Here is a 26,515-nt window from a genome sequence, read left to right on the forward strand (position 1 = left end):
GCATGCTGGGAGCTGTAGTCCGGGTTGGCGCGAGGCAGGATGGGAGCTGTGACGCTTTGGCCCCATTGCATGCTGGGAGCTGTGGTCATTCTGGCCCCGGTGCAGGCTGGGAGTGCGCTGACCTACCCCCCATTGCAAGCTGGGAGCTGTGGTGCATGCTGGGAGCGGTAGTTCGGGTTGGCGCAAGGCACGCTGGGAGCGGTGGTGCTGCCCGGGCCCCGGGGCATGCCGGGAGCTGTAGTCCCCGGGCCCGACGCCTTGCGGCTGCGGGGCGGGTCTCAGGCTGTTCCGGGCTGGGGGATGAGGGGCCCCCCCGGCTGCAGCAGGAGCTCCAGGGTAGGTCCGGGGGGGCCGGGCAGCCCCAGCTCGCGGAGGAGACGGGCCCTGCGGGGGGGTCCGGGCACCTCCTGCCCCCCCACCCGAGGGGGCCCCGGGGGCGGCGGCTCTGCCTCGCTGGGGGAGCCCGGGGGGGGGACTCACCCCGCGGGTACCTGCTCTGGGGGAGGAGGGGTCGGGGAGGGGAGCGGGGAGGGTGTGGGAGGTCGGGGAGGGGTCGGAGGGGGAGGGGAGTGGGGGAGGTCGGGTCGGGGGGAGGGGAGCGGGGGGGGTCGGAGGGTAGGAGGGGGAGGGGAGCGGGGGTGGGTCGGGTCGGGGGGAGGGGGAGGGGAGCGGGGGGGGGTCGGGTCGGGGGGAGCGGAGGGGGGGTCGGGGGGTAGGAGGGGGAGGGGAGCGGGGGGGGTCGGGGAGGGGAGTGGGGGGGGTCGGGGAGGGGAGCGGAGGGGGGGGTCCGTCCCCCAGCCCGTGGCCTAGCCCCGCCGCCCCCCTCTCTCGCTCTCTCCTGCGCAGGCGGCCGCGCTCGGGGCCGCGCCGTGAGGCTCCCTCGCCCCGCGCAGCGCCTGGCCGGGGCGCGATGTCCGCGGGGCCGGGCGGGGGGCCCGGGGTCTACCACGAGCGCCAGCGCCGGGAGCTCTGCGCCGTGCACGCCCTGAACAACGTCCTGCAGCAGCGGCGCTTCACCCAGGAGGCGGCTGACGAGATCTGCAAGAGGTGGGGGCCCCCCCCGTCCCCCCATCTGCCCCGCCCGGCGCCCCCCGCCCGCCCCCTGCCCCGCACCCCCGCCCCTCCCCTGCCCCCCAGCGCCCCCTGCCCCCCATCTCCCCCTGCCCAGCGCCCCCTGCCCCCCATCTCCCTTCCCCTGTCCTCCCCGCCCCCCATCTCCACCTCCCCTGCCCCCCATCTCCCCCTGCCCGGCGCCCCCCGACCCCCATCTCCGCCTGCCCGGCGCCCCCCGCCCCCTATCTCCCCTCCCCTGTCCCACCCGACCCCCATCTCCACCTCCCCTGCCCCCCAACTCCCCCTGCCCGGCGCCCCCCATCTCCCCCTCCGCTGCCCCCCATCTCCTCCGCCTGGTGCCCCTTGCTCCTGCCCTCTCTGCCCCAGTTCCCCCTTCCAAGCCACCCAACTCCGCCGCCCGGCGCCCCACGTTCTCCCAGCTGCCCCTGGGTCACTGACGGGGACCTGTCTTCCCCCCCAGCCTGGCGCCGGACGCCCGGCTGAATCCCCATCGCAGCGTCCTGGGCACAGGCAACTACGACGTCAACGTGATCATGGCGGCGCTGCAGAGTCTGGACTTCGCGGCCATCTGGTGGGACAAGCGCCGGTGAGAGGGGGCAGGTGGGGGGCAGATCCCCCCCCCCCGTCACATCGCAGAGGCCCCTGGTGCCATGTGTGACCCCGGCCTGGCTCCAGCTGGCTCTGAGAGTAGGGCGACCAGGCAGCAAGGGTGGAAAATCAGGACCGGGGGGGGGATGGATAGGTGCCTATATAAGACACAGCCTCCCCAAAAAAATCAGGACTGTCTCTCTAAAATTGGGCCATCTGGTCACCCTAGCTGAGAGGCCAACGTCGGCCCTGAAATACCCTGGGCCTGGAGGATGCTCCCTGCCACCCCGGGGCCTCCTTGTCCGTCTGCTTTCCCCTCCCCGCTGTGTGTCCACCATCGTGTCCCCCTCTGGCTGTTTCTCTGGAGCAACCCCTCCTTCGGTCTCGGTGTAACCCCTAATTCTGCCCCCCCGCCGGCAGGCCCCTGGAGCAGCTGGCGCTGAGCCGGGTCTACGGCTTCATCGTGAACGTGCCCTCCAACGTGTCCCTGGGCTTCGTGTCCCTGCCCGTGCGGCGTAAGCACTGGATCGCCGTGCGCCAGGTGGGAGGCACCTATTACAACCTGGACTCCAAGCTGAAGGCCCCCGCCTGTGTCGGCGGAGAGGGGGAGCTCAGGTGTGGGGGATGGGTTGGGGGTGGCAGGGGTGTGGGGGCGGGGAGGGGGAGCTCAGGGGTGGGTGACGGGCAGGAGGATCTGGGGGCAGGGAGGGGGAGCTCAGGGTGGGTGATGGGCAGGGGGTGGCGGAATCTGGGGGTGGAGAGCTCGGGTGGGTGACGGGTAGGGGGAGCTGGGGGTGGTGTGGGTGGAGTTCAGGGTTGGGTGACAGGCAGGGGGTGGGGGGAGCCGGGGGCAGGGAGGGGGAGCTCAGGGTAAATGACAGGTGGGAGGGGGTGTGAACAGTGTAACACTGTTGTGCAAAAAGCAAACCTCATTCTGGGCTGTAGCAGCAGGAGTGTGGCAAGCCAGAGACGAGGAGTGATTCTTCCGCTCTGCTCCGTGCTGAGACAGTCTCGGCTGGGGTATCGGGTCCAGTTCTGGGCGCCACGTTTCAGGAAAGAGGTTGACAAACTGGAGAAAGTCCAGAGGACAGCAAGAAAAAATGATGACAAGTCTAGAAAACATGAGCTCTGGGGAAAGATTGAAGACCCGGGGCTTGTTTAGTCTGGAGAAGAGAAGCCGGAGCGGGGACATGAGAACAGTTTGCAAGTACAGAAAAGGCAGTTACAAGGAGGAGAGAGAAGAATTGTTCTTCCGAACCTCTGGGGACAGGACAAGAAGCCGTGGGCTTAAATTGCAGCCAGGGGGGTTCAGGTTGGACATTAGGAAGAACTTCTGAGCTGTCAGGGTGGTGAAGCACCGGAATAAATTGCCCAGGGCGGTGATGGAATCTCCGTCACTGGGGATTTTTAAGAGCGGGCTGGACAAACCCCTGTCAGGGACGGTCTAGATAATACTTAGTCCTGCCGTGAGCGCAGGGGACTGTACTAGGACACCTCGCAAGGTCCCTTCCAGCCCTACGGTGCTATGTGGGGGGGAGAGGAGGGTGGTGCAGGCATGGGGGGGCAAGCGGGGGCAGGTCACGGAGAGCTGTGGGGTGGAAGGGGGCACGGGCAGAAGTGGCTGGAGTGCAGAGAGCAGAGCTAAGGTGCGGGGGGGAGGGCGTCGGGGTCTGGACGAGGGGACCGTGCAGGGCAGGAGCGCGGCGAGATGTGTAAGACGGGGTGCAAAGCAGGGGCTGCTCTGACCCCCGCCATCTCCTTGCCCCTCCCCCCAGGGCTTTCCTGCAGGATTTCCTGTCCCAGGGCCCCTGCGAAGTGCTGTTGGTCGTATCCCGGGCCGTGGAGGAATCCGGCGGCTGGTTGAACCCGGAGTGACGCTGCGGATACCAAAGATCCTGACTGTTCGTAGCAGCCTTGCCGGGGGGTGGGGAGCGGGGCAGGACCCACACGCTGAATCCAGCTTAGGCACAGCCCTCCCTGGCACTGGCATCAGATACGCCATCCCGCCTGCCCTGAGGAGTGCACTGGGGGGGGAGGGGGGCCCTTCACCCCATGGGCCCTGCAGCCGGAGGAGGCACCGTGGGGCCACAGGAGAAGCTGGCTTAGGGTGCTCGGCCCCATTTCCCTGGTGCCTGCTGGGCTCGGCTACAAGTGCTTGCAAAGTTTATGATAAAGGACACAACGCTGACGCTGCCTTGGTGTCATTGCCTGGGGTGGGGATGGTGCCGGGTTTCTTTGCGGGGGGAGGAAACTGAGGGCAGCGTGGGGGGTGGGAGCAAGGGATGTAGGGTTGGGGGGGGTCACTCAGCTGAGACTTTGAGATCCCTGGGTTCTATGCTGCTAAGGTGCAGACAGGCCCTTTCCGCTCCCCACACCTTTGGCACCTGCTTCCAGCCCCCCAGGGAAGGGTCCCAGCTCCCTGCCCCCCTCCCTTACTCAGTGAACCCCCGGTGAAGATGGTGCCTGTGTGGCAGGTTGGAGCCCCCTGGCGATTGTGCTTTCACCACTGGGGAGGTGTCTTTGTGGGGGTGGGGGGATTGGGGCTGGGCTCCGTCTGGGGCTGGGGCCTGTCGCTGGCCGGGGAAGTCCCTGGGGATGGGGGCGGGCGCCGGCCGCGGAGAGCTGCGCGTCTGTGCCAGGCACGTGGCGGTCTGTGCCCAGGACTCGTCTCTCACCCCTCCGCCCGTGCGGGGCTCTGGAGCAGGTGCTTGGGAACAGCTGGGAGCAGGAGCCGCTTTTGGGGTCAGCCCGGCCCTGTCTCCGAGGAGGGAGGTGGGGGGGGGCCCAGGCCCCCCGCACCTGGAGCAGCGTCACCAAGGCCCGGCAGCTGTCGGTGTCGCTCAGTGGCACCGTCCCAGCTGCCACTCAGCCCCCGGCTCCCTCCCCCTCCGCCGAGTGCCAAACGCACAGCTCGGGGCGGAGAGACGGACCCCGCTTAGCTGGCTGCCGGGGCTGCGGGACCCTCGCCGTGCCGCCCGGTGTGGGGCCGGGGCCTACGAGCCATGCTGTCCTCTCCGGCCGTCGTGCTACACCCGTACAGCCTGCCCGTCTACCCGCAGGTGCCCCAGTGCTATCCCGGCCTGGTTCAGGTACCCGCTTCCCATCTGTGTGTGTGCGTATCTGTGCCCCCCCGGCAGTGACCGGCCAGGCCCGGGAGCCGGGAGCCCCCCGGGGGAATTCGAAGGGGCGTCTGTAACACCGCGCGCCTGTCAGCACCGCGGGGAGATAACCCCTTGCTCCCTGGATTCCTCGTCTCCATTCGGGGGGCCTCCGTCTCCCGGGAGGTCAGATAGCGGAGACGGGTGGCCATGTATGGGAAGAGCTATTTGCAGCTCTGGGGGAAGGCTGGAGAGGCCGGGCCTAGTAAATTCAGCTTCTCCGGGTCTGAGAGGTCCCCCAAGGGCTGCAGGATTCACGCCTTCTGCCCTTACCCTTGGGGGTTTGACCTTCGAGCAGAGGGATGCTCGCCCACCTCTGCAGCGGGGCAGGAACCCTTGCTGGTCTGTGCTCCCCCTGGCCTGGTTAGCCCCGATGTAAGTCGTGCTTAAAGGTCCCCGCCCACGCCATCCCCTGCCTCTCTCGCTGGAACCCCGCTGTGCCTTGGGGCTGCACGGAGGGGACTGGATGAAAGGGGCACAGCTCCATCTCCCAACAAAGGAAGGGGCCAGAAACCCACAGCTCGGGGGGATAACCAGCTCCCAGGGGAAACTTCCCCCAGCAGCTCCCTCGGGTCGGGGTTTGCCCCCAAAGCAAGAGGAAGCAGGGGCGCCGTCCTTTCTGCTTCCAGCCTGTCACGCTCTGGCTGATCGCATTCGCCATATCAGTGGGCAGCCCGTGCTAAACTTGTGCTCTCCGCACAATCATGTAGCAGGGAGTTCCACAGGTCAAGCCGGAGGGGCATTTTTCTCAGGTCCGGTCTGAGTCTGCTGCTGTGGTGTTTGGCCAACTTGGCCACTGGATGTGGCTTTCCAAGATGGGGCAGGTAGCGGCACCCCCAATCCCTGACCCCTTGCTGCACCTGTCCCCCCCCCCCCCCCACGGGCACCTCTCCCGAGACCCATTGCCGATCCCCTCCCTTCGGAGCCTGTCCCACGTGGGAGGGGGCTGTTGTCAAGTGTGACATGAAGGGGGGACCCAGCCCCTAGGGAATGGGGGGAGCTGGGGACATTGTGTTTATGCAGCACTGCCCCCACTCCCGGGTTAGAGACACCCCAGGGGCAGGGGTGATGGGGGTTTGTGGCATCCCTGTCCCTCCCCCCCATCTCTCCCACTCCTCCAGGGGACCGGAATGCAGAGGGGCAGGGCCCATGGGCCTTTGTCTCCCCCCCACATCTCCCCCTCGGCCCCCCTCCCCACCAGGCCTTGAGTGATTGGGGAAGATGTTGCTATTTATATCCAGCCAGATGCCTTGATAGCGGCTTCTAAAAGCAGCTGTTGGGGCTGGGGGGGCAGACGTGGATGGGAGGGACTTATCTATGTATGAGAGGCTGGGCCCCACATGGGGGGTGAGGTTGGCAGATTAAGCCAGTGCTTAGGACCTGGAGCAGCAAGATCCCCCCCCCCCCCTTCACGTTTTATTCTAAGAACCTGCCTGTTTTAGGATTGTGGGTTTTTTTGGGGGAGGGGGCAAATATTCTTAGGGAGGTGGTAGAATCTCCTTCCTTAGAGGTTTTTAAGGTCAGGCTTGACAAAGCCCTGGCTGGGATGATTTAACTGGGAATTGGTCCTGCTTTGAGCAGGGGGTTGGACTAGATGACCTTCTGGGGTCCCTTCCAACCCTGATATTCTATGATTCTATGATTCTTGCTAAGGGCCCTCACTGGGCCAGCGCCGGCTCTGATTTTATCCCCCCTGCTCCCAGCATTCGGAGTGACCCGTCTGCAATAACCCGCCCCCCAGCTGCAGCTGTTCCCCCCGCTCCGTCAGAGCTCTGCCTCAGGCCCCAGCCGCTTCTCGGGGACCCTCTGCTGCCCCACAAGGAGGACCCCCGGGGGCTGTCGTCTCCACAAAACTGTCCCGCGTCCGCTCGCCCCGTCCGCTTGACTGCGGTTGGCTTGGGACGCATCACTGCGGCCGAAAGCCGTGGGGAAGGAGCCACGGGCCCTGCCTCGAGAGCGGGAATGGGGGAAAGCCTGGAGGGTTTAAGAGAAACGTGCCGGAGCCGTATAAACCAGGGGTGGCCAAACTTGCTGCCCTCCGAGCGGCCCACGGCAACCTTCAGAGGCTTCAAAATCACGCCTGCCGGAGCTCGGGGCTTCTGCCCGGTGGTGGGGCTCAGGGCTTCTGCCCTACAGGGAAGGGGGGCCCAGGGCTCTGCCCCATGGGAGGCGCCTGCCAGGGCTGAAACCCCCAGGCCCCTCTCCCCGCAGGGCAGAAACCCCAAGTCCCCCCTCCAGTCTGGTAGGCGGAGAATGGGCAGGGGCGTGGGGGTGCGGGGGCTCTATGGGTCACACTTGAACTGTTAAAGAGCCACACGTGGCTTGCGAGCCACGGTTTGGCCACCCCCGATTTAAACCCTCAGCTCGGCCGTTACGCCGGCTACGGTTTTGGCTCACCAGACGTTTTCCTGCCGCTTTATTATACAGTCATCCCCCCCCCCCCCCAAAAGGGTGTTTGGGGTGGGGGGAACCGACCCCATCTGGAGCCCAGGGGACCCCAAGTCTTAGCGCGACTGCCGGAGAAGTCAAGTCCGGGCATTTCGGCCTTTGGCAGGCCCCGCGCGTCAGCCCAGGGCCCAGTCGCCAAGTCGGCGAATGATGCTCCGAATCGTGGCCGGGGCCTGGTGGCTCAGCAGGTGCCATGGCGCGAAGGCAGCGGGGGGCCGGTCCCCGCGGGGGCCGAACGGTGCTGGGGGCTGAAGCCCCTTTACCCTGCCGGACGGGGACCTCAGGGCCAGGGCTGTTCCCATCTAGTGCGAGTGGCTATTACAAAGGAAACAACCTCCCCAGTCCCCACCCCGGTTAGCCCAGCGGGGCACAGGCCAGGCACGGACCGGGCTGAACCCGGGAGAGGTTCAGATCCCAAAGGGGTGGTTGGGGGGAGGCAGGTGTGTCCATGGGGAGGGAGAGAGGGTATGTGGGGGGAGGTCAGTGTGTGTATGTGGGGGGGGGTGTGGAAGTATTCTTGTGTAAGGAGAAGGAGGGAGATGGGGATGGAGGGGGGTGGAGGGAGGGGTGAGTGGGGAGATGGAGGGGTGTGCAGGTGGGAGGGGGTGGAGAGGGATGGATGGAGGGAGCAGTGGGGGGAGGGGTGTGCAGGTGGGAGGGGTGCGGAGGGAGCTGGAGGGAGGGGTGGGGATGGATGGAGGGAGGGGTGAGTGGGGAGATGGAGGGGTGTGCAGGTGGGAGGGGTGGGGATGGATGGAGGGAGGGGTGAGTGGGGAGATGGAGGGGTGTGCAGGTGGGAGGGGGCGGAGAGGGATGGATGGAGGGAGCAGTGGGGAGATGGAGGGGTGTGCAGGTGGGAGGGGGCGGAGAGGGATGGATGGAGGGAGCAGTGGGGGGAGGGAGGGGTGGGGATAGATGGAGGGATGGGTGAGTGGGGAGATGGAGGGGTGTGCAGGTGGGAGGGGGCGGAGAGGGATGGATGGAGGGAGGGGTGAGTGGGGAGATGGAGGGGTGTGCAGGTGGGAGGGGGCGGAGAGGGATGGATGGAGGGAGCAGTGGGGAGATGGAGGGGTGTGCAGGTGGGAGGGGGCGGAGAGGGATGGATGGAGGGAGCAGTGGGGGGAGGGAGGGGTGGGGATAGATGGAGGGAGGGGTGAGTGGGGAGATGGAGGGGTGTGCAGGTGGGAGGGGGCGGAGAGGGATGGATGGAGGGAGCAGTGGGGGGAGGGAGGGGTGCGGAGGGAGATGGAGGGACCCCTCACTTCCCGCCCAGTCCCCGGGGAGCAGGGTGCTGCGTTCACCCCCGCGCTTGGGGTGGGGGGCCAGGGGGCAGCGAGTAGGGCGGGGGCTGGGGCAGGGACACTGACTCCCCAGGTCAGTGAGGGGCCCCTGGGGGGGCAGGTTCTCCCTGGGAGGGGGTACTGAGGGGGGGTGTCCCGGGGGGCCCGGCAGATCCTGCAGCTGTCGGGCTGCTCCCTGGAGGGTTAGAAAATCCTCAAACAGCTGAAAAAGGCCATAGCCCAAATAGGGTCTGGGGGGCGGGGGGAGGGTCGATAAGGGGCAGCCAATGGGACGCCCCCCCCCACAGCCCCTCCCGCTTCCCATTGGCTGCTGCTAGGAGGGGAGTGGTCTGCATCCCACTGGCCTTATAGCCCCTGGGCTGGGGGACAAAGGCTACATCCCCCCAGCATCCCCCAGCCGGGCCGGGCGGCCCCAGGCAGCTGCTGGGATGGGGCTGGTGCTCAGTGTAGGTGGGTCGAGTGAGGCGGGCGGGGAGCCAGGACTCCTGGGTTCTCTCCTGGCTCTGGGAGGGGAGTGGGGGCTGGTGGTTAGAACAGAGGGGGACGGGGAGCCAGGACTCCTGGGTTCTTTCCTGGCTCTGGGAGGGGCGTGGGGGCTGTTGGGTTAGAGCGGTGGGGGCGGGGCAGGGCTGGGAGCCAGGACTCCTGGGTTCTTTCCTGGCTCTGGGAGGGGAGTGGGGGCTGTTGGGTTAGAGCAGGGGCTGGGAGCCAGGACACCTGGGTTCTCTCCTGGCTCTGGGAGGGGAGTGGGGGCTGTTGGGTTAGAGCGGGGGCGGGGCAGGGCTGGGAGCCAGGACTCCTGGGTTCTTTCCTGGCTCTGGGAGGGGAGTGGGGGCTGGTGGTTAGAGCAGAGGGGGGCCAGGAGCCAGGACTCCTGGGTTCTTTCCTGGCTCTGGGAGGGGAGTGGGGGCTGGTGGGTTAGAGTGGGGGGGATAGGAGACAGGACTCCTGGGTTCTCTCCCCAGATCTGGGGGTGGGGGGAGGTCTAGTGATTAGAGCGGGGGTGGGGAACCAGGACTCCTGGGTTCTATTCTCAGCTCTGCCGTCGTCGATGTCCGATTGTTACTCCGGCCAGGGGGCCCCTTTCTCCCCAGTGCCAAGTGGGGACTGGGGAGGGACTGGCCCCCTGCTCCGGGTCTCACTTCTCCTCTTCTTTCCCCCGGCAGGGTAGCCAGGATGCAGCTGCCCCCGCCGACCCCATGACTCAGACGTACCCCGCCCCGTACCCCCCGGCCCCGGCCCGGCTGGCCCCGCCGTTCCGCCCGCCCGGCGCCCTGCAGGACTACCCGCCGCAGCCCCCCGCCGAGCACGGCCTGTGTCTCTACCCGGCTGGCCAGCCCCCCCCGGAGCACGCCGCCCCGCCGGAGCCCCTGGGGCCAGCCCTGCCTCCTCCCCCCGCGGTGAGTGCCCGGCCCCCTTCGCCCTCCCACCCCCTCCTTCTGCTGAGTGTCTCAGGCCCCACCCCCAGGTATCCGGGTCCCCTTCCCTGTGCCCACCTTCCCGCTCCCCCCAGAAACCCCTCCCCCGTGTCAAGTGGGCAGAGATGTTGGCATGGGGCAGTGGTAGCTGGAGGTGGCCTAAAGGCTCTGCCCCCCAGGGGGTGGGTCGGGGCATGGTTGGGGCTCACAGTGCTGTGGCTATTCTCTGCCCCCCAGGGCCCATAGGGGGAGGATCGGGGGGGGCACTATGCTGTGTCTGTTCTCTGCCCCCCAGTGTCACCCATCGGAGGCGTATTGGGGGCATGGCTGGAGGGCACCGGTGTCGACTCCGTAGCGGCAGAGGGGCTGGGCTTGCCCTGGCCCATGTGGGGCTGGGATCTGGGGCCACGGGGGATGGGAGGAATATGGCCTTGGGTCCATTTCCAGCCCCCCCCTCTGGTACTGGTGCCCCCGCTCGGCCCACGCCAGCCTAGGGAAGGGGTTAATCTCCCCAGCCTGGGGTGATGGGGGCCCAGGGGTGTTTGGATCTTAACCCCCCACCCCCCCTCCTTGCCTGGACCCTCAGCTGCCCAGATCTGTGCGTTTGTGGGGGGAAAGGGGGGGCACGGGTAACCCACACCCCGAGACCCCTTGGAGATAAAATGCGTTTACGCCACAGCCTTGGCTGACAGCCAGGTGCCCTCAGCCCCAGAGGCCCGAGGTTCGGTGTTACACGTGCCCCCCCGCCTCACCCAGTGCTGGGGGTTACGGTGACACCCCCCCCCCCGGTCCTCCGGTCTCGGGGCAGCTGGGCGTCCTCTGGCCTGGGCTCCGGAGCTCTCTGCCCATATTGGGTCATGGAGTCGCCTGCCCTGCCCGGATCGGATTTCCCCCCCTCCCCCCCCCACTGCCGGCAGCTGTTTATCTCCACATGGAACAAATGGTGCATTCCTGGCCCCCCCCCGACCCCCCCACGCCCAGCCACAAATAGCTCCGGGAAGGACGCGGTGTCCTCAGAACCCCAGTGGGAAACAGGGGCCATGCCCCCCCTTCCCTCGGGAACCCCAATGAGACACTTCCCTGCCCTAGGGAGCCCCCCTCACTCCCCCCGAGAGTCTGCCCCCCTCTCGTCATCTGGGCTGCTCATCAATCCGGATCGTGCCCCTGCTGCTTGGGGTCCCCAGACAGACAGCACGGACATGGGGGTGGGGGAGAAGGTGGGTGGCTGCATGGATTGCCCTTGGACACCCCCTAATCCTGGGGCTGCTGGTTCAGGGCTGGAGCCCTGAGGTGGGTGCTGAGAACCAGTGCCCCCCTTCCCTCACCCCCTTTACCCCGGGGCTTTTGCACTGATTGGGGATCTCTGGTGCCCTCCCACCTACCCCCTACACCCAGAATGGGGTGGCACAGAGCCCTCCACTCCCCCCTACTCAGCCCCCCCCCCGCAGATTTCAGATGCCTTTGTGCCATAGAAACAGTCCCCCACACCCCCACCCCGCTCTGCTCAGCAGCAACCGACCCTGCGGCCCCCCCCCCCACCAAACCAGGGGTGCAGCCCCTTTGCCAGATGAGAGCCTTCCAGCCCTGGGGTGAGAGCGACGCCGAGGGACCAGGGACGGTAAATGACGCAGCAGCGCGGTACCGATCACGGGACCCCGGGAAGGGGCTGGGGGGCAGGAGAGCTGCGTACCGTAGAGGGGGGTTGGACAGCTCCCCCAGGCTGGTGTGTGTGGAGTGGGATTCCAGGAGGTCCGGGCTGAGTCTGGAAGGAGCTTGGGGGCAGCAGATTGTGAAGGGACCTTTGTAGTTGTGGGGGGGGAGGGGTCCCCCAGAGTCCTGGGTTTGTTGGAAGCTGTCGCTCGGGCACTCTCTGTTTGCAGCACCTTGTGGAGCCAGCAAGGGGGGGCCGTGCCCCCCCCAAAGGCAGACGCTTTTCCCCCCTTGCCAGGCTGAGCTGGTCGCTTTAGACCCGTGACATCAGTATTGCAGCCCCCCCCACCCCCCGGTGCCCCCCAAAATCGTGAGATGAGCAAAACAGCCAACAGCGGGTTCTGTGCACTCGGCCTCAGGTCCCGTTTCCCACCTTTTCTCCTCAGCCAGGTGGGCGAGAAGCATCCAGGTTTCTGAGGGGTTTTTATATGGTCAATGCTTGTTGAGATCGGCTCATAATCACATGACTCTGAGACCTGGGGATTTAAGAGAATGGCCAAATAGCGGAAGAGTTTGCAACAATGTGCTCGAATCCTCTACGGACTCCTGACAGACTGGGTCTCGGGGATTCAGCGCCGACGTGGGGGGTGACTGGGCAGGGCGTGTCTACACTTTCAACTTCAGCCGGCCAAGGTTCCTGCCTCCCTCCTGGGAGCCTCCCTGCTGCTGGGAGTGGCTCTTTTCCCTCCTCTTCCTCCTCCCCGCCGAGCATGGAGCCTGGCCGGGGAGTGCAGGCAGTTATGGGGGCCGCGCGGACCCTCCACCTGCCCATGGTGCAGGGCAGCTGAGAGCAACCCCTGACCGGTGCCCGCGGCCCCCCCGCCCGGCCCAGTACAGGTGGAGTTGGAGGGTCCATGCCGGCACCCTACAGCTCCCAGCCTGGCTCCTATCATCGCGGCCCCCTGCCCCCCACGGCCGGAGCCAGGTCAGGGAGAGCTGCGCGGGCAGCTGTGGGGAGTCTGGGTCCCTCCAGCTGCCCTAGGCAGGAGTCCCGGGCTTTGGGGACACAGGCAGGGGGCTGCTTTCTCCCCAACCCCACTCCGGCTTGGCTGGGGGCAGGGCCCCTGGGGCGGGGGTCAGGCGGGCCCAGGCCCTTGGGGGAAAGGGGAGGGGTTTGGGGGGGCTTCAGGGTGCCCCCCCCTTTTGGCCCTTGCGTGGGACCAAGGCTGTAGCGTGCACCATGATGTGACTGCTTAAGCTCTGCAGCCGAGCGTTTGCCTCCTGCCCGCCGGGAAATGGGTCCTCGAGGCCTGGCTTGCAATCAGAAAGATCTTTGCCCGTCGAGTGGCACCTGGAACCCCCCCCCCCCCCCGTGAGACGCTGCGGCTACGCCCAGATAAAAGCAGGGCCCGGCTCTCATGGGGGGGGTGTTGGGACCTTTATCCACCTGGAAAGGCTGCAAAATTCACCCCGCCTCCGAGCCACGCCCGCCAACCTTCCCAGCCCGGCGAGGCGGCGAACGCTCGCGTGGGATAAGATCCCCGGGGCGCCCGTGCGAGGCCTGGCGGGGGGCGGCGGCTTGTTCCTTCTCCGAGGGCCTCTCCTTCTGCGGCCGCCGGCGGATCTGACTCCTAGCGATGTGGCGAATGACTCTGTCTCTTCCCCCCCTCTCCGGCTAGGGTCCCCCCGGGGTGTTGGCAGCGGTTCTGGCAGATCTCCCGGCAAAAGCAGGTTTTTGTTCCAGGCATCTTGGAATTCGTCACGTTTCTCGGGCCTCGTAGCATTAATCCGTGATCCGCCTCGATCATCCCTACTCACCCCCGGCGCCGCACCTGCCTGCCTCAGTTTCTCTCTGCACCCCTCACCCCCCCCCCATCCCCCCTCCCGGCTGGATACCGTCCCTGGGCTTCGGTGGGGGCGATCTCGGTTGAACTTGTCTTTAAGAGTGGAGCGACTCCAGGGCTAGGTGACTGGTGCGTGCAGAGCTGGGGGAGGGAAAGGGAGGGCTGGTGGGCAGGGGGGGGGCATAGCTAGAGAGAGGGAAGCTGCCTGGGTCAACCCCCTTGCCCAGGGCAGAGCATCGGGTTTGGCTGCAGGGCATCTGACCGCTCATGTGGCGAGGGAAAGGGACGCTTCAAACACTCGTGCGCACACACAGGCCGGCATGAGCATATTACACCCACGGGGGGTGTAAGCACATTGCACACCCCTGCACGGATGCTGTACACACCCACGTGGTACGCGGACGCACCGACACTTCACATACAGTCAGGCCGTGCATGCACGCCCCTACTCCCATGCGTGTGAGCTGAGGGTGCACACCCACGCTTCACTCCCATGCACGGGGGTGTTCGCACTGCAGATACCCCTGCTGCATGAGCATTGCACCCCCCAGACCTGCACATGCCCACTGTGTGCACACGTGTTCACCCCCACGCACCCTGCAGTGCACACGTCCCCCCCACGCCCTCTCACCATGCGCATGCCCACATTTGCACGCAGCCCCATGCCTGGGCTGGTACATGGGCATGTGCGCATCCCCCCCCATGTGCACGCACACCCTCGTGTGCACGCACACCCATGCACGCCCACGTGCACACACATCCCCCCCCCGCCCGCGTGAACGCAGGGAGAAGGTTAAAGACAAGTTCAACCCCGTCTCTCCAGCCGGGTTAATCGGTTTCACGCCTTCTGACCTGGCGGCTGTGCTCCGGGCGGTGGGCGACACCCTCCCGGCGGGCGGACGGACCCCGGATGCGGCATCTTGGCCCGTGCATTGGAGGATGTCTGAGATCTGAGGCCTTGGGCTGAGCTGAGCCGTCTGCATGGACAGAGGAGAGAGCGTCCGTCCCTGGGGGCGGGATTCCTTCAGCTCCTAGCGCAGTGAAAAAGCCGGTCCCGGCCCCCTCTCCCCCACTAAACCCCCCTGCTTCTCTTCACTAACTGCCTTGCTTGTGCCGGCGTGTGTGATCCGGGTACTAACCCAACAGCCCGGGACCTCTGGGTGTGTTCATGCCTGCTCCCCGACGGCGGGGATCCGAGCTCAGCATCTTGCGCCCAGCAACGGGGCACACCTGGCTCTCAGCGTGGGCCCATGGAGGCTGGGAGCCAGAGGCCCTGAATCTCCCTGGATCCCCTCTCGCCCTCGCCCCGGCTTGTACGCTGACGGGGCCGGAGACCCCCTGCTCCTGGGCCTGGGAATCAGGAGCCAGAGCTGCCGTCTCGGTCCCGGCCGGCGTCGATGCCGGGGGCCCAGGGGCCCGTCTCCCCGGCTGGGGCAGTTCTTCAGGTCCTTGGATCCTGGTTCACACGCCACGCTGCAGGGGATGGAGGGCGTGGGGACGGCACTTGCAGCTCCCCCAGCAGGTTTCAGTGGCTCAGAACCGACTATCTGAAGGAACATGGGCGTGAAATACTGAACCTGCAGTGAAATGGTCAAGGCTGTTCCCTCCGCAGCTCCCCAGTGCAGAGGTGCTGCAGGACAAGGGTGGTCAGGGTGGGAGGGGAAAGGGGAATATCAGTGGGGAGAGGTGTAAAAGGGACTCCTGGGGTCCTAGGGTAGATAGCAGGAGATCCTGATGTGGTGGCAAAGGGAGGGAGCGGTCACAAAAATGAAATGCCTGTAAACTGCATGGAAACTTTTTAAAATCCCCCTGATAGAGGCTCCAACTATATGAATCCCCCAAATTTAAAGAAAAAGGTAAGAGGACCCCTCCCCCCAAAACAAACAAACTCTGTGGCCATAGCTAAATAACTGAGGTGTGATTAGACACGAGAGGATGTCTTTCAAAAACCAGAAGTCAAATTCTACTGAGGAAAATAGAAGCATCAACTCTGGCAAGTCAACCGTAAAGGTAAAATTAGGGAGGCCAAAAAAGAATTTGAAGAGCGGCTAACAAGACACAAAACTAGCAGCAAAAAAAATTTTTAAAGTACATCAGCAGCAGGAAGCCTGACAAATAATCAGTGGGGCCACTGGCCGATCAAGGTGCTAAGGCAGCCCTCAAGGACGACAAGGCCGTTGTGGAGAAGCTAAATGAATTCTTTGCATCGGTCTTCACTGCGGAGGATGGGAGGGAGATTCCTACACCTGAGCCATGCTTTTTAGGTGACAGATCTGAGGAACGATCCCAGATTGAGGTGTCGGTAGAGGAGGTTCTGGAACAATTTGATACATTAAACAGCAATAAGTCACCAGGGCCAGATGGGATTCACCCAAGAGTTCAGAAGGAACTCAAATGTGAAATCACAGAACTGATAACTGCGGCAGGTAACTGATCGCTTAAATCAGCCTCTGGACCAGGTGCCTGGCGGAGGACTGATGTATCTCTGATTTTTAAAAAAGACACCAGAGGCGATTCTGGCAATTACAGGCCGTTAAGCCTGACGTCAGTAGCAAGCTCTAGTAAAGAACAGAATGATCAGACACACAGATGAACATAATTTGTTGGGGAAGAGTCAACGCGTCTTTTGTCAAGAGAAATATAATCCCAACTCCACATCCAAAACGAGGGGATCTAAATTAGCTGCTGCCACTCAAGAAAGAGATCTTGGAGTCATTGGGGAGAGTTCTCTGAAAACACCCACTCCGTGTGCAGCAGCGTCAAAAAGGTGAACAACGTTAGAAACCACATGGAGATGGATAGATAAGAAGACAGAAAAGATCATAATGCCACCATATAAAGCCATGGTCCGCCCACACCTTGAATAATGCGTGTAGTTCTGGTCGCCTGATCTCGAAAAAGATATATTAGAATGGGAAAAAGTACAGAGAAGGGCCACAAAAATGACAAAGGGTATGGAACAGCTTCCAAACGAGGAGAGACTAAAAAGCCTGGGCCTGTTCAATATAGAAAAGAGACGTTTAAGGAGGGGATACGATAGAGATCTATAAAATCACAAAGGGCATGGAGAAAGGAAGAAGGGAAGTGTTATAACTTCACTTCACATAACACAAGAACCAAGGGTCACTCAGTGTGATTAATAAGCAGCAGGTTTAAAATAAACCCAAGGAAATATTTCTTCACACAGCGCACAGTCAACCTGTGGAACTCCTCGCCAGGGGATGTTGTGAAGCTCAAAAGTAGAACTGGGTTAAACAAAAGGAGATAAATTCATGAGGGATAGATCCATCAATGGCTATGAGCCAAGATGGTCAGGGACGCAACCCCCATGCTCTGGGTATCCCTAAACCGCTGTTTGCCAGAAGCTGGGAACGGGCGACAGGGGATGGATCACTTGATGATTCCCTGTTCTGTTCATTCCCTCTGGGGCACCTGGCACTGGCCACTGTCGATAGACGGGACACTGGGCTAGATGGACCTTTGGTCTGACCCAGTCTGGCCGTTCTGATGGGATCCCATTGTGGGGGTTAACGGGGAATTCCAGGGGAGGGGGGATATCAGGGAATCCTGGGGTGTGTGTGCATGTGTAATGGGATCCTGGGGCTCCAGTGGGGGTTAGCCGGGGATCCCAGCGTCTCTTTGCCCCAGCTCTGTCCGGTTTATCTCTTGGGGTTCCCTCCAGCCAGCTGAGGAGAGTCCCGCAGCCGCTCTCAGCCCAGATGGCCAGGAGGCGGAGAGCGAAGACGGCAAATCCCAGCCCAAGCGGCTGCATGTCTCCAACATCCCCTTCCGCTTCCGTGACCCCGACCTGCGGCAGATGTTTGGGGTGAGTTCCACGTGGGGGTGTAGAGCTCATGGTCCAGGGGTTGAGAGATAGGGTGTGTGTGTGAGCAAGCCCCGTGGTGATGAGGGGACAAGGTACCACCTATGGCCCAGATGGCCTCGGGGGGGGGGGGGGTTGTGTAGCACCCATGGTGTGTGTGTGTGTGACACCCAGGGCCCTTCTAGGGCCCCACAGTTGGTCAGGGCCCCACTGGGTTCTGGAGGGGTCGGTCACTGATTCCTGTCTTGTCCTCTCCGCCCGCCCGCCCCCCTTTTCAAGCAATTTGGGAAGATCCTAGACGTGGAAATCATCTTCAATGAACGTGGTTCTAAGGTGCGGAGGTGCCGGTGTGGGCGGGGGGCGGGAGGGGGAGGTCCCAGCAGGGGCTGGTGGTGGCGGGGGACATTCCTGGCCTTGCTGAAAGCGGGGGGGGGGCAGCCGCTGGATTGTCCGGAAGCAGAGCCCACCCAGTGGGCAGCGCCCGCCCGCCGTGGCTCGGGGGCACGGTTGGGTTTCTGCAGCCAAGGCTTTGCCCCCGGCTGGCCGCGGCGCTGACCCCCGTGCGGGAGGGCCCAGAAGGGACGTGGGGCAGGGAGGAACGTGGCGTGTGTGTGTCACTGGGCGGAGGAGGAGCTGTGTGGGGTGGGAACCCCTCGAGCCCGAGGGGGACAAAAGAGGGGGACGTGGCAGGGTTTAAAAGCCTCCAGCGGGGCCTGGCCAGGGCAGCCCCATGACCCCTTGGGTCCCCCCCCCGTAGCCCCCCCCTCTCCCCAGCCAGCTGCGGGCTCATCCTTCCCCGGCCTCTCCCCGCCCTGCAGGGTTTCGGCTTTGTGACCTTCGACAGCAGCCAGGACGCCGACCAGGCGCGAGAGAAGCTGAACAGCACCGTTGTGGAGGGCAGGAAAATTGAGGTCAGTGCCCCGTGGCGCGTTGGGGGGGGGAACCCAGGTGGTTTCACTCGGGGGGGGCAGCTTTGCTCTGTGCCCGGCTGGTGTGGGGGGGGGGTGTGGGGAGCTGGCACAGGGAGTTTGCAGTACGGGCGGGACCCCCTGCGCGCAGGGCAGGGGTGGGGTCCGGTGTCTTGGCTCTGAGCCCCGGGGCGGTGTGTGTGTGGGGGGCAGGCTGTGCCGTGACCCCAGACTCGCTCACCTCTCCCTCCCTCCCCCCGGCAGGTGAACAACGCCACGGCCCGTGTGGTCACCAAGAAGCCTCCGGCAGCGCCTGCGGTGAACGGTACAAGGGGGCGGGGGCGGGAGGTGAGGTGTGGCTCCCCCTCCCCCCCCCGGCAGGGCCCCCCCCGCCCCCCAGCCTGGCTCAGCCACGCTGCAGGCCCCTCCTGCTGCTGGCCCCCGTCCGACGGCGGCCCCTGTCTCTGACGTGCCCCAGGCAGGGTCTGTGGGGAGAGGCCGGTGCCCTGGGCCGACCTGGGGTGTGTGTGGGGGGGGAGGAGGGGCAGGGAGGGAAGGGGGGCTGGGGCCCCTCCGTCCGCGCTGATGCTCCCCCTTCTCTCTGTCTCCCTCTGCGGCTAGGTTGGAAGATCAACCCCTTGGTTGGCGCTGTCTATGCCCCCGACCTCTACACAGGTGGGACTTCTCCTTTCTCCCTCCTGCCCTTGTGTCTCCCCAGCCTGCCCCCCCCCCCGGCCGGCATCTCCATCCTCCTGGCCCGTCCTGCCCCACGAGGATTTTCTCTGTTCCTGCCCCCACTACGTCCCCTGTCACCTGCTTCGCCATGATGCCCCCCATCACGGGCGGCGGGTGAACCCCCCCTTTCAGGGAGGCTAGCCCCTCCCCTTTCAGCCTGAGGCCCTGCCCCTACATCCCCCCCCCCGCCCCCGGCCGGAGCCCTGAGCCCCCTCCACCCCCCACCATGGCCGGTGGCTGGCCCGAGCCCCCACCAGTTTTGGGGGAGGGGGGGAGCAAGGGCTGCAGCTCAGGGCAGAGCGTGGGTGGGGCCCCCCACCCCTCCCCTGGCCGATTATACCCACTGCCCGTGCCTGCCCCTCCCTATCCCTTTCCCATCCCCCAGTCGCCCCCTATATCCCCCCCGCCCCCACTCACACCCTGTGGTGCTGACCATCTGCTCTGTCCCCAGTGGCCACCATCCCCTACCCGATGGTGGCCCCGGCGGCGCTGGCCTATCGTGGGGGCCTGCGGGGCCGTGGCCGAGCCATTTACAGCCCTATCCGGGCAGCTCCCGCCCCGTCGCCCGTCCCTGCCTACGGGAGGTGAGCCAGCGGGGCCGTGGGGGGTGCCGGCGGGAATGGATGTTTGGGGGGGGCGTGGGGGTTGATCCTGGTGGTCGGGAGGGCGGAGGGGGCATAGGAATAAAATTTTGGAGGGGAACTTTCTGTGCCCCCCGCGGCCGGAGGAGCTGGGGCGGGGACGTAGGGGAGTGTAGTCAGTGCTGGTGGGGGGCTTACGGCCGGAGCTGACGCATCTCCTTTCCCCAGTGTGGTGTACCCGGATGGGCTTTACGGCACCGACGTCTATGTAAGTCCCTGGTGCGCTGGTGGGCGTGTTGTGTGTGTGTGTGTGTGTGTGGGGGGGTTATACCCGGACTGTACCAGTGCGGGGCACGTCTCCCCCCTCCGTCCCCCCAGGTCCCCTGTCTCTCTGGGCTGCTGCGGGATCATCCCGGGCTCCTGAATCCCTGCCCCACACTCCAGGGAGGGGTGTGTGTGTGTGTGTGTGGGGGGGTTATACCCAGACTGTACCAGTGCGGGGCACGTCTTCCCCCCTCCTCCCCCCAGGTCCCCTGTCTCTCTGGGCTGCTGCGGGGTCATCCCGGGCTCCTGAATCCCTGCCCCACACTCCGGGGAGGGGTGTGTGTGTGTGTGGGGGGGGGGGCTCAGATTGTGCCAGCGTATGGGGCTGGGGTTTGGGAATCCGTCTGTCTCAACCTCAGAGGGAGGAAAAGGGGAGGGGTTACAGCCTGAGACTGGACCCCCCCCCCGCACATACCCCCTTAGTGCCCCTTTCCTCCCTGGGGTGCGCACGGAGACTCCTGCTCCCCGGGAATGAGCTGGCGGACGGAGCCCTGGTCCTTCGTTGTGGAACAGGAGCGATTAGGGAAGCTGCCCCCCGCCCCCGCCATGCTCTGCCCTTGGAGGCTGTCACGGGTGGGGGTGCGGGACCCAGGGGCTCAGGACCCAGGGCTCACCCCCCCTTCCCGGCTGTTTCAGGGCTATGCAGCGTACCGGGTGGCACAACCCCCCGGGGCGGCCGCAGCCGCAGCGGCGTACACCGACGGGTAAGTGTCGGGGCGAGGGGAGTACCAGCCAAGGGCGCCGTAGAAGCGGGGGCCCCCCCGCCCCCCCGAGGCCAGCGCGCCCCCTCCCGGTCCCCAGTCTCTTCTGGCGCCCGCAGCAGCCCCTGGTGGGCGAAAGGTGTAACTGCAGCGCCTCCCCCGGGAGAATCAATTGTTCTGCAGGGGGAGAAAGTAATCGGGAGGGGACATGAATGCTGCCCTTATGTTCCTTTTTTTAAAAGTGCGGGGCCCATTTTTCGGAGTGGGAGGGGCAGATTCCCCGCCGGTTCAGGCACTGGTGCGACCAGCTCCTCCTCGCGTAGCTGGCTGTGTGGGCGTGGGCACCCGCGCGTGCTCACTCCCGAACACCGGCCTCTGCTCGGTTCCCCCAGGTACGGCCGGGTCTACACCGCGGCGGATCCTTACCACCATGCCGTCGCTCCAGCCTACGGCGTCGGAGCCATGGTGAGCAGCAGCCGGCGGGACTCCCCGGCCCGCGTCGGGACTGCCCCCCAGCCCCGTTCCTCTCCCTGTCTCACCCCACGTCAGGCTGGCACGTTCCGGCCCCCCTCCCTGCCTCACGGGTGGCCCTGCTCCTCCCTGGCAGAGGGTCTCCCTGAACACGGCCCCCAGCCGACAGACTGGTCCTACCCAGGAAGGGGGCTCTGCTCACGGGCTGAGGCGGTTGCCTGGACAGATCCGCTCATGCCCTTAAGCCCAGCCTGGCAGCCTCCCCCACCCTGTCCAGAACACCAGTCCCATCTGGGAGACCGCTCCCCCCAGACCCTGCCAGGCAGCCTGCCCCCAGACACGCACTCCGCCCTGCCTGTGCGCCCTCCCTCTCTCACCCCACCCATGCCCGCTTTGTGCCCCCTTATGCCCCACCCCACCGAACAGCTGATGCTAATGGACCCTTCTCTGCCCCGGCAGGCCAGCCTGTACCGCGGAGGGTACAACCGCTTCACGCCGTACTGAGGAACCAGGGGCTGCGAAGGCCGGCGGCCGTGACGGGAAGGGGCCTGGGCAGTGGGCTCTGAGATCTCGGTGTGGATAGGGACGGGCCGGGGGGGGCACTTTACATCAAGTCCCCTGCTCCCAACACAGAGTGTCCCGGACGGGTCGGGACACCCAGTCCAGCCCTAGCACCCCAGACCCGTTACGCAGAATCCCCCTGTGGAACTCCACCTGGCCCCAGCATCTGTTACCCAGATCCTGCCTGGCCCCGGTCCCCTGGCCATAGAGACAATGGGGTTGGTACATGCAGAGAGGGGAACACCGCTGCCCACCAGGGAGTGGAGATGAGGGTGAATTTGGCCAGTGTTTAATATCTGACGCCTGCATCACACCCGGGGGCGTAAGGGGGTTACCGAGTGGGGCTCGGTCTTTTTGATCAGTGGTCCTCAACCCTCCCTGCTGACCGTACCCCGTTCAGGCGTCCAATTTGTCTTCCCTACCCCCGTGTTTCACCCCTCTTAAAAACGACGTCAACCTGCTGAATGTGCTCGCCCCAGGGTTTACACTCAGCTGCTGCTCTGGTCAATATTTCCAACCCCTCTGGGGTTTTTAGAGCATGTTGGGGCAAGGGAGGGACATACTCTCTGAGACTTTTAGCCCTGGCTTGCACACGTGAGTAAATGTCTAATACAGTGTGAATCCCCGCGGTACGTTACCGTAGAATACAGTCTAGAGAGCAGCATAAGCCAGGCCTCGTCTGTATGAAATGTTAACGACTTGGCTGGTGCTTTTTATGTCACCTGCTGTAAAACTGGACAACTAGCTAGCTGAGTGGACGTACCCCCCAGAAGACCTCAGCATCCCTCCCCCCCCCGGTTGAGAACCACTGCCGTAGAGGCTGGTGAAAAAAGAAAAGCCAGGGAAATTCTAAACCTGGGGCTCAGAGGCTCCTGGACTTTAAGGTCAGAAGGGACCATGGTGATCGTCTAGTCTGACCTCCTGCACAACGCAGGCCACAGAATCTCACCCACCCACTCCTGTAACAAACCCCTGACCTGTGTCAGAGCTACTGAAGTCCTCAAATCGTGGTTTAAAGACTTCAAGGTGCAGAGAATCCTCCAGCAAGTGACCCCATGCCCCACACTGCAGAGGAAGGCGAAAAAACCCCAGGGCCTCTGCCCATCTGCCCTGGAGGAAAATTCCTTCCCCACCCCAAATATGACGATCAGCTAAACCCTGAGCATAGGGGCAAGACTCACCAGGAAGGAATTCTCTGTAGTAACTCAGATCCCACCCCAACTAACATCCCATCACAGGCCATCAGGGCCCAGGATCGTGGCCAGAGGCCTCAGCTAAGCAGGGAAGATGGGACTGAATCTCCAGCATCTGGCCCCTGGGACCTGATGTTGACTGAATTCCTTTTCCAGCTAGTGCCCAGCTCTCCCCGCTGTTCACCCCCTACCCCGTCTCTCTCCATTTCTCTGCAGCCTTCTCCCCACCCGCATTGCTCCTGTCTCCCGCATGCATCCTGCGCTCTTTCGGCTCCGCACTGGTGCTGTGGGGGTGTGTGTGTGTGTGTGTCTTTTGTGCTCAGCAAAGAACTAGGTAGGGGGGCCTGTCTGATGTGGTGTCCCTGGCTGGGGGTCGCATTGACAGCAGGTTGAGTGCTGAGGTGTTTGAACCGTGGCGGATTTCAGGGTCTTCTCCCAGCTTCGCGCCCCAGCTCAGTCTCTCAGGGAAAGCTCGTGACTGCCAAAGTCTTTCTCCTTTCCCCGTTTTCTCGTGTTGTAATAAAGCTCTGATCTCAGTTCTTCTCTCTGTCCTTTCACACTCTGTCTCTCTCGAGCTGTGTTTCTGTCTCTCGCCTCTCCCTGCTCTGTCCCTTCCTCCCGCGGCTGGTTCCTGGCGGGAGTCCCGGCCCCTCGGCACTGGGCATTACAGCGAGGTCAACCCCCTAGCGGCTTCACCCAGGCCTGTCTTGGTGTCTGCAGGCGGGCGCAGCCCCCACTGCCCTGTGCCACCTGGGAGCAGGACCCAGCTCGTGGCAGGATGGGGCGGGTGAGATGTCGGGTCCCCCCCCACAAGCTGTCCCAGTCGTATGGAGCAGGAAAGCCACACGGTCAACCGGGATAGACCTGTCCTCAGTGTAGGGCTCCTGGCTGCATCGCTCCCCGTCAGTGCCCCATCCCGGCTGGGTTTGCCCCCCAGCCCCATGGCCCTCAGGTGCCCGCCACCGTGAGGTTGCCTCTGTGGGCCCAGAGGCTCAGACCCTGGGGAAGTGAGAGCATGGAGGGCTTTACTCCCTGCTGCCCCCGTGGGGTCACTGACAGCAGTCCCGTCCCCCCACCCTGCATTCAGGGTGTGGCCTTTCTCATCCTGCTCCCCCAGCACTTCCTGCTTTGTGGGTTGTTTCACAGTGGGCCAGGCCTGCTGGGGGGGCTGTATGTGTGTGTGTGTGACAAACCCTAGGGCAAAGGCAAGCGGGGGGCAATGCAGGGACCCCTCTGTCTGCGCCGACGTGGCTCGGGATCTTTCTCCCCTTTGCTCGCCCGGCTGCTTACGCTAGCTCTCCCTCGCTTTAGCTCCAGCCCGCTCGCCCCCCCCCTTGCTCGCCTGCGATGGTGCGTGTCTTTCGCTCGCCCAGCGGCAGGCGTTCGCTCCTTCGCTGACTGAGCCCTGCTCTCTCCGGGCGTCTCCTCCCAGCGCTGGCCATGCACTCACCCTCCGGCACGCGCCTCTCCGCTCCAGTCCCTCTCCCATGCCTGCTCGCCCGCACGCTTGCCCCGACGCACCCTTTTTGCTCGTCCAGCCCGTCTCCTGCTCTCTGTGCCCTCACCCATCCCTGCCTTTGCTCACCCTGCCGGTCTGGCTCGTTTCTGGCCACACAGCGCTGCCTACACCGGCATTTAAATCAGCCTGTTAGATCACTCGGGGTGATGTAGCCCGGCCTTGGTCTTGCTTGCTCTCCCCTTCGCTTGCCAGGCTGCTCAGATGCGCTCACTCGTTTGCTCGTCCTGCCACGTTCTCTCTCTTGCCCCTGCTCCACTTTTACTGACCTCTGGCCTCACCTCTTTCGCTCACGCCTTTGCCGGCCTGGCGTTTCGCTCTCTGTCTTCGGTGCTGCTGTTTGCTTGCCCGGCAGCCCGTTCTCGTTCGCTCTCGCATGCTGGCCCCTTTGCTCACCCAGCGATGCACTCACTTGCTCGCCTCTGCTTGCTGCGCTCTCTTCCCCTGCTTGCTGCTCGCTCTCCTCCGCTTGCTCTTTACTTGCCTCGCCGTTGGCTGACTCTTTCTCTGTCTCTGCTCCGGTTTGCTCCCCCCGCTGCTCTGTCTTTCTCTCTTGCTCTACTGTTGCGCCCTATCTTGCTGGCCCCTTTGCTTACCTGCCCCCTGCATGCTCGCTCGCTCGGTTTCTCCTGTTGTGCTCTTCCTCTTTTGCTTGCTTGCTCTTGCTCGGCCCTTTTGCTCGTCCCGCCTTGCTGTGCTCGCTTTCTCTCTCTCTGTCTCGCTCCTGGCTCCCTTTGAAAGTGGGAGGGTTGTTCCCCCGGCTTCTTCACAAAAACATAAGCGCAGAATTCACGTCCCCCGCGGACTTTCCTTTCCCTGCCCCGTAGAATAATCCATTCTGCCGGGGAGGCGCTGCAGGGACACCTTTCGCTCACCAGGGGCTGGAGCAGCAGCTGCGGCGAGGGAGGGGGCACGTTGGCCTTGTCGCGCCTCCCCGGCAGAATCGATTATTCTACGGGGCGGGGAAAAGAAAATCTGCGGGGGACATGAATTCTGTGCTGCTGTTTCTTTTTTCTCTCCTCGCCAGGCCCCCTGTCTTTCGCTTGCTTGCGCCTCTTTGCAGTCTGTCTTGCTCGCTTCGTCTCACCCCTTTTGCCCAGCGGACAGAGTCAGGGCCCATTTTCAGGAGCTGCGCAAAGCCGACGGCGGGAGAGAGCTCTTAATTAATCTGCCCCCGATGAGCGGTGGTAGCTGGGTCAGTGGGAGAAGCTTGGGGAGGTCCACACCGGCGCTTGGGTCGGTGTAACTTACGGCATTCGGGGTGTGGGTGTGTGGCTTTTCCGCATCCCTGAGCGACTTGTTACACCCACCTAAGCTGGAGTGTAGACAGCCGCACTGGGTTCCCCCAGCTGGCTGCTCAGGGGCGTTCTGGGTAAGGGCTGCTATTTGGGGAGAGGGGGGCTGGTCCAGGGGTGTGGTATTAGTATTTAGGGACTGGGGCTGCTTATTTCACCTCCTCCCTTGTTCCCTGATTTTCTACATTCAGCAGCTTGTTCTAGGAGCGTCTCTGCATCTCATCTTCCTGCTTGGCAGCTCGTTTTCTCCCTCCCTCGCTCTCGGTCCCTGATACATCACCCTGCTCCATGACTGTTCCCCATGTCAACCCTGTCTCTAGTGCGTGTGTGTGGGTGGGAGGGGGCGGGGGGGGCGGTTTGCAAGCCTGTTCCCTTCTGCAGTAGTCGCATCAGGAGCCCTGGGCTGCCAGCTGCGGCCAGATTTTTAGCACCGTGTACATTAGAGAGGGCCTGTGCAAAGCTGGGGGACAGTGGCCTTTAAATGTGGGTGACAGCCGGTGTCCCAGTGCAGCCGGCAGGTTGCCTAAGGGGTCCGGTGGTAGCAGAGGATTCGCCCGATAGTGCTGCAGGGGGGCCGTCTGAAGACAGGGCCAGGCTCAGCCCTAGAGGCAGGGGCAAACCTGAGTCTGTGAACTGGTCCCATTCTTCCGAAAGGACAGTTCCTCATGCAGGCGTTGCCGCTGATCAAACTCCCACGGTTCCTTTCTGGCTGCTTCAACATGCTGCCAATGACAAAAACAATGCATTTCAGACAGTGCTTTGTTTTTCCCCCCTCTGTGTCTTTGCAACCCCCCCCCCCCCCCGCCAGCTGCCTATAGGTACTTGTGGAAAATGACCCTCTGCTGGGGTCTTGAGTATTTGATAGAAATCCCTATTGTACTGTATTGAAAGGCACAGTGATGGGCAGGTGCTCTGTTAAACGCTCC

The 26,515-nt window shown here is 64.0% G+C and overlaps 2 protein-coding genes across 4 annotated transcripts; both read left to right on the plus strand.

The window, feature by feature from the left end:
* The first annotated feature begins 226 nt into the window (after positions 1 to 226).
* Positions 227 to 3,850, plus strand: JOSD2 (Josephin domain containing 2). Its single transcript, XM_073321281.2, has 5 exons — positions 227 to 336; positions 847 to 1,047; positions 1,535 to 1,660; positions 2,083 to 2,277; positions 3,438 to 3,850. The coding sequence occupies exons 2-5, from the start codon at positions 911 to 913 to the stop codon at positions 3,535 to 3,537; spliced, it is 558 nt and encodes a 185-aa protein (XP_073177382.1). The 5' UTR covers positions 227 to 336; positions 847 to 910; the 3' UTR covers positions 3,538 to 3,850.
* A 456-nt stretch (positions 3,851 to 4,306) lies between these two features.
* On the plus strand, positions 4,307 to 25,235 carry LOC140901977 (RNA binding protein fox-1 homolog 3). Of its 3 annotated transcripts, none has more exons than XM_073321497.2 (12): positions 4,307 to 4,751; positions 9,736 to 9,969; positions 17,164 to 17,307; positions 17,584 to 17,637; positions 18,123 to 18,215; positions 18,477 to 18,537; positions 18,834 to 18,887; positions 19,399 to 19,531; positions 19,757 to 19,796; positions 20,489 to 20,556; positions 20,946 to 21,018; positions 21,484 to 25,235. In XM_073321497.2, the coding sequence occupies exons 1-12, from the start codon at positions 4,665 to 4,667 to the stop codon at positions 21,526 to 21,528; spliced, it is 1,086 nt and encodes a 361-aa protein (XP_073177598.1). In that variant the 5' UTR covers positions 4,307 to 4,664; the 3' UTR covers positions 21,529 to 25,235. The 3 variants fall into 3 exon arrangements, with proteins under 3 accessions (XP_073177598.1, XP_073177595.1, XP_078706433.1); XM_073321494.2 differs by lacking the exon at positions 4,307 to 4,751 and adding an exon at positions 8,840 to 9,019; XM_078850307.1 differs by lacking the exons at positions 4,307 to 4,751; positions 9,736 to 9,969 and adding an exon at positions 11,172 to 11,605.
* The last annotated feature ends 1,280 nt before the right edge of the window (positions 25,236 to 26,515 follow it).

Source organism: Lepidochelys kempii, chromosome 23 (genome assembly GCF_965140285.1).
Source record: "Lepidochelys kempii isolate rLepKem1 chromosome 23, rLepKem1.hap1, whole genome shotgun sequence".
NCBI lineage: Eukaryota > Metazoa > Chordata > Testudines > Cheloniidae > Lepidochelys > Lepidochelys kempii.

Coding starts and splice junctions, on each gene's coding strand:
- JOSD2 (XM_073321281.2), top strand. CDS start 911: ATGTCCGCGGGGCCGGGCGGGGGGCCCGGGGTCTACCACGAGCGCCAG. Junction 1,661..2,082: donor ATCTGGTGGGACAAGCGCCG/GTGAGAGGGGGC, acceptor CCCCGCCGGCAG/GCCCCTGGAGCAGCTGGCGC. Junction 2,278..3,437: donor GGCGGAGAGGGGGAGCTCAG/GTGTGGGGGATG, acceptor CCCTCCCCCCAG/GGCTTTCCTGCAGGATTTCC.
- LOC140901977 (XM_073321497.2), top strand. CDS start 4,665: ATGCTGTCCTCTCCGGCCGTCGTGCTACACCCGTACAGCCTGCCCGTC. Junction 4,752..9,735: donor GCTATCCCGGCCTGGTTCAG/GTACCCGCTTCC, acceptor TTCCCCCGGCAG/GGTAGCCAGGATGCAGCTGC. Junction 20,557..20,945: donor GCAGCGGCGTACACCGACGG/GTAAGTGTCGGG, acceptor CGGTTCCCCCAG/GTACGGCCGGGTCTACACCG.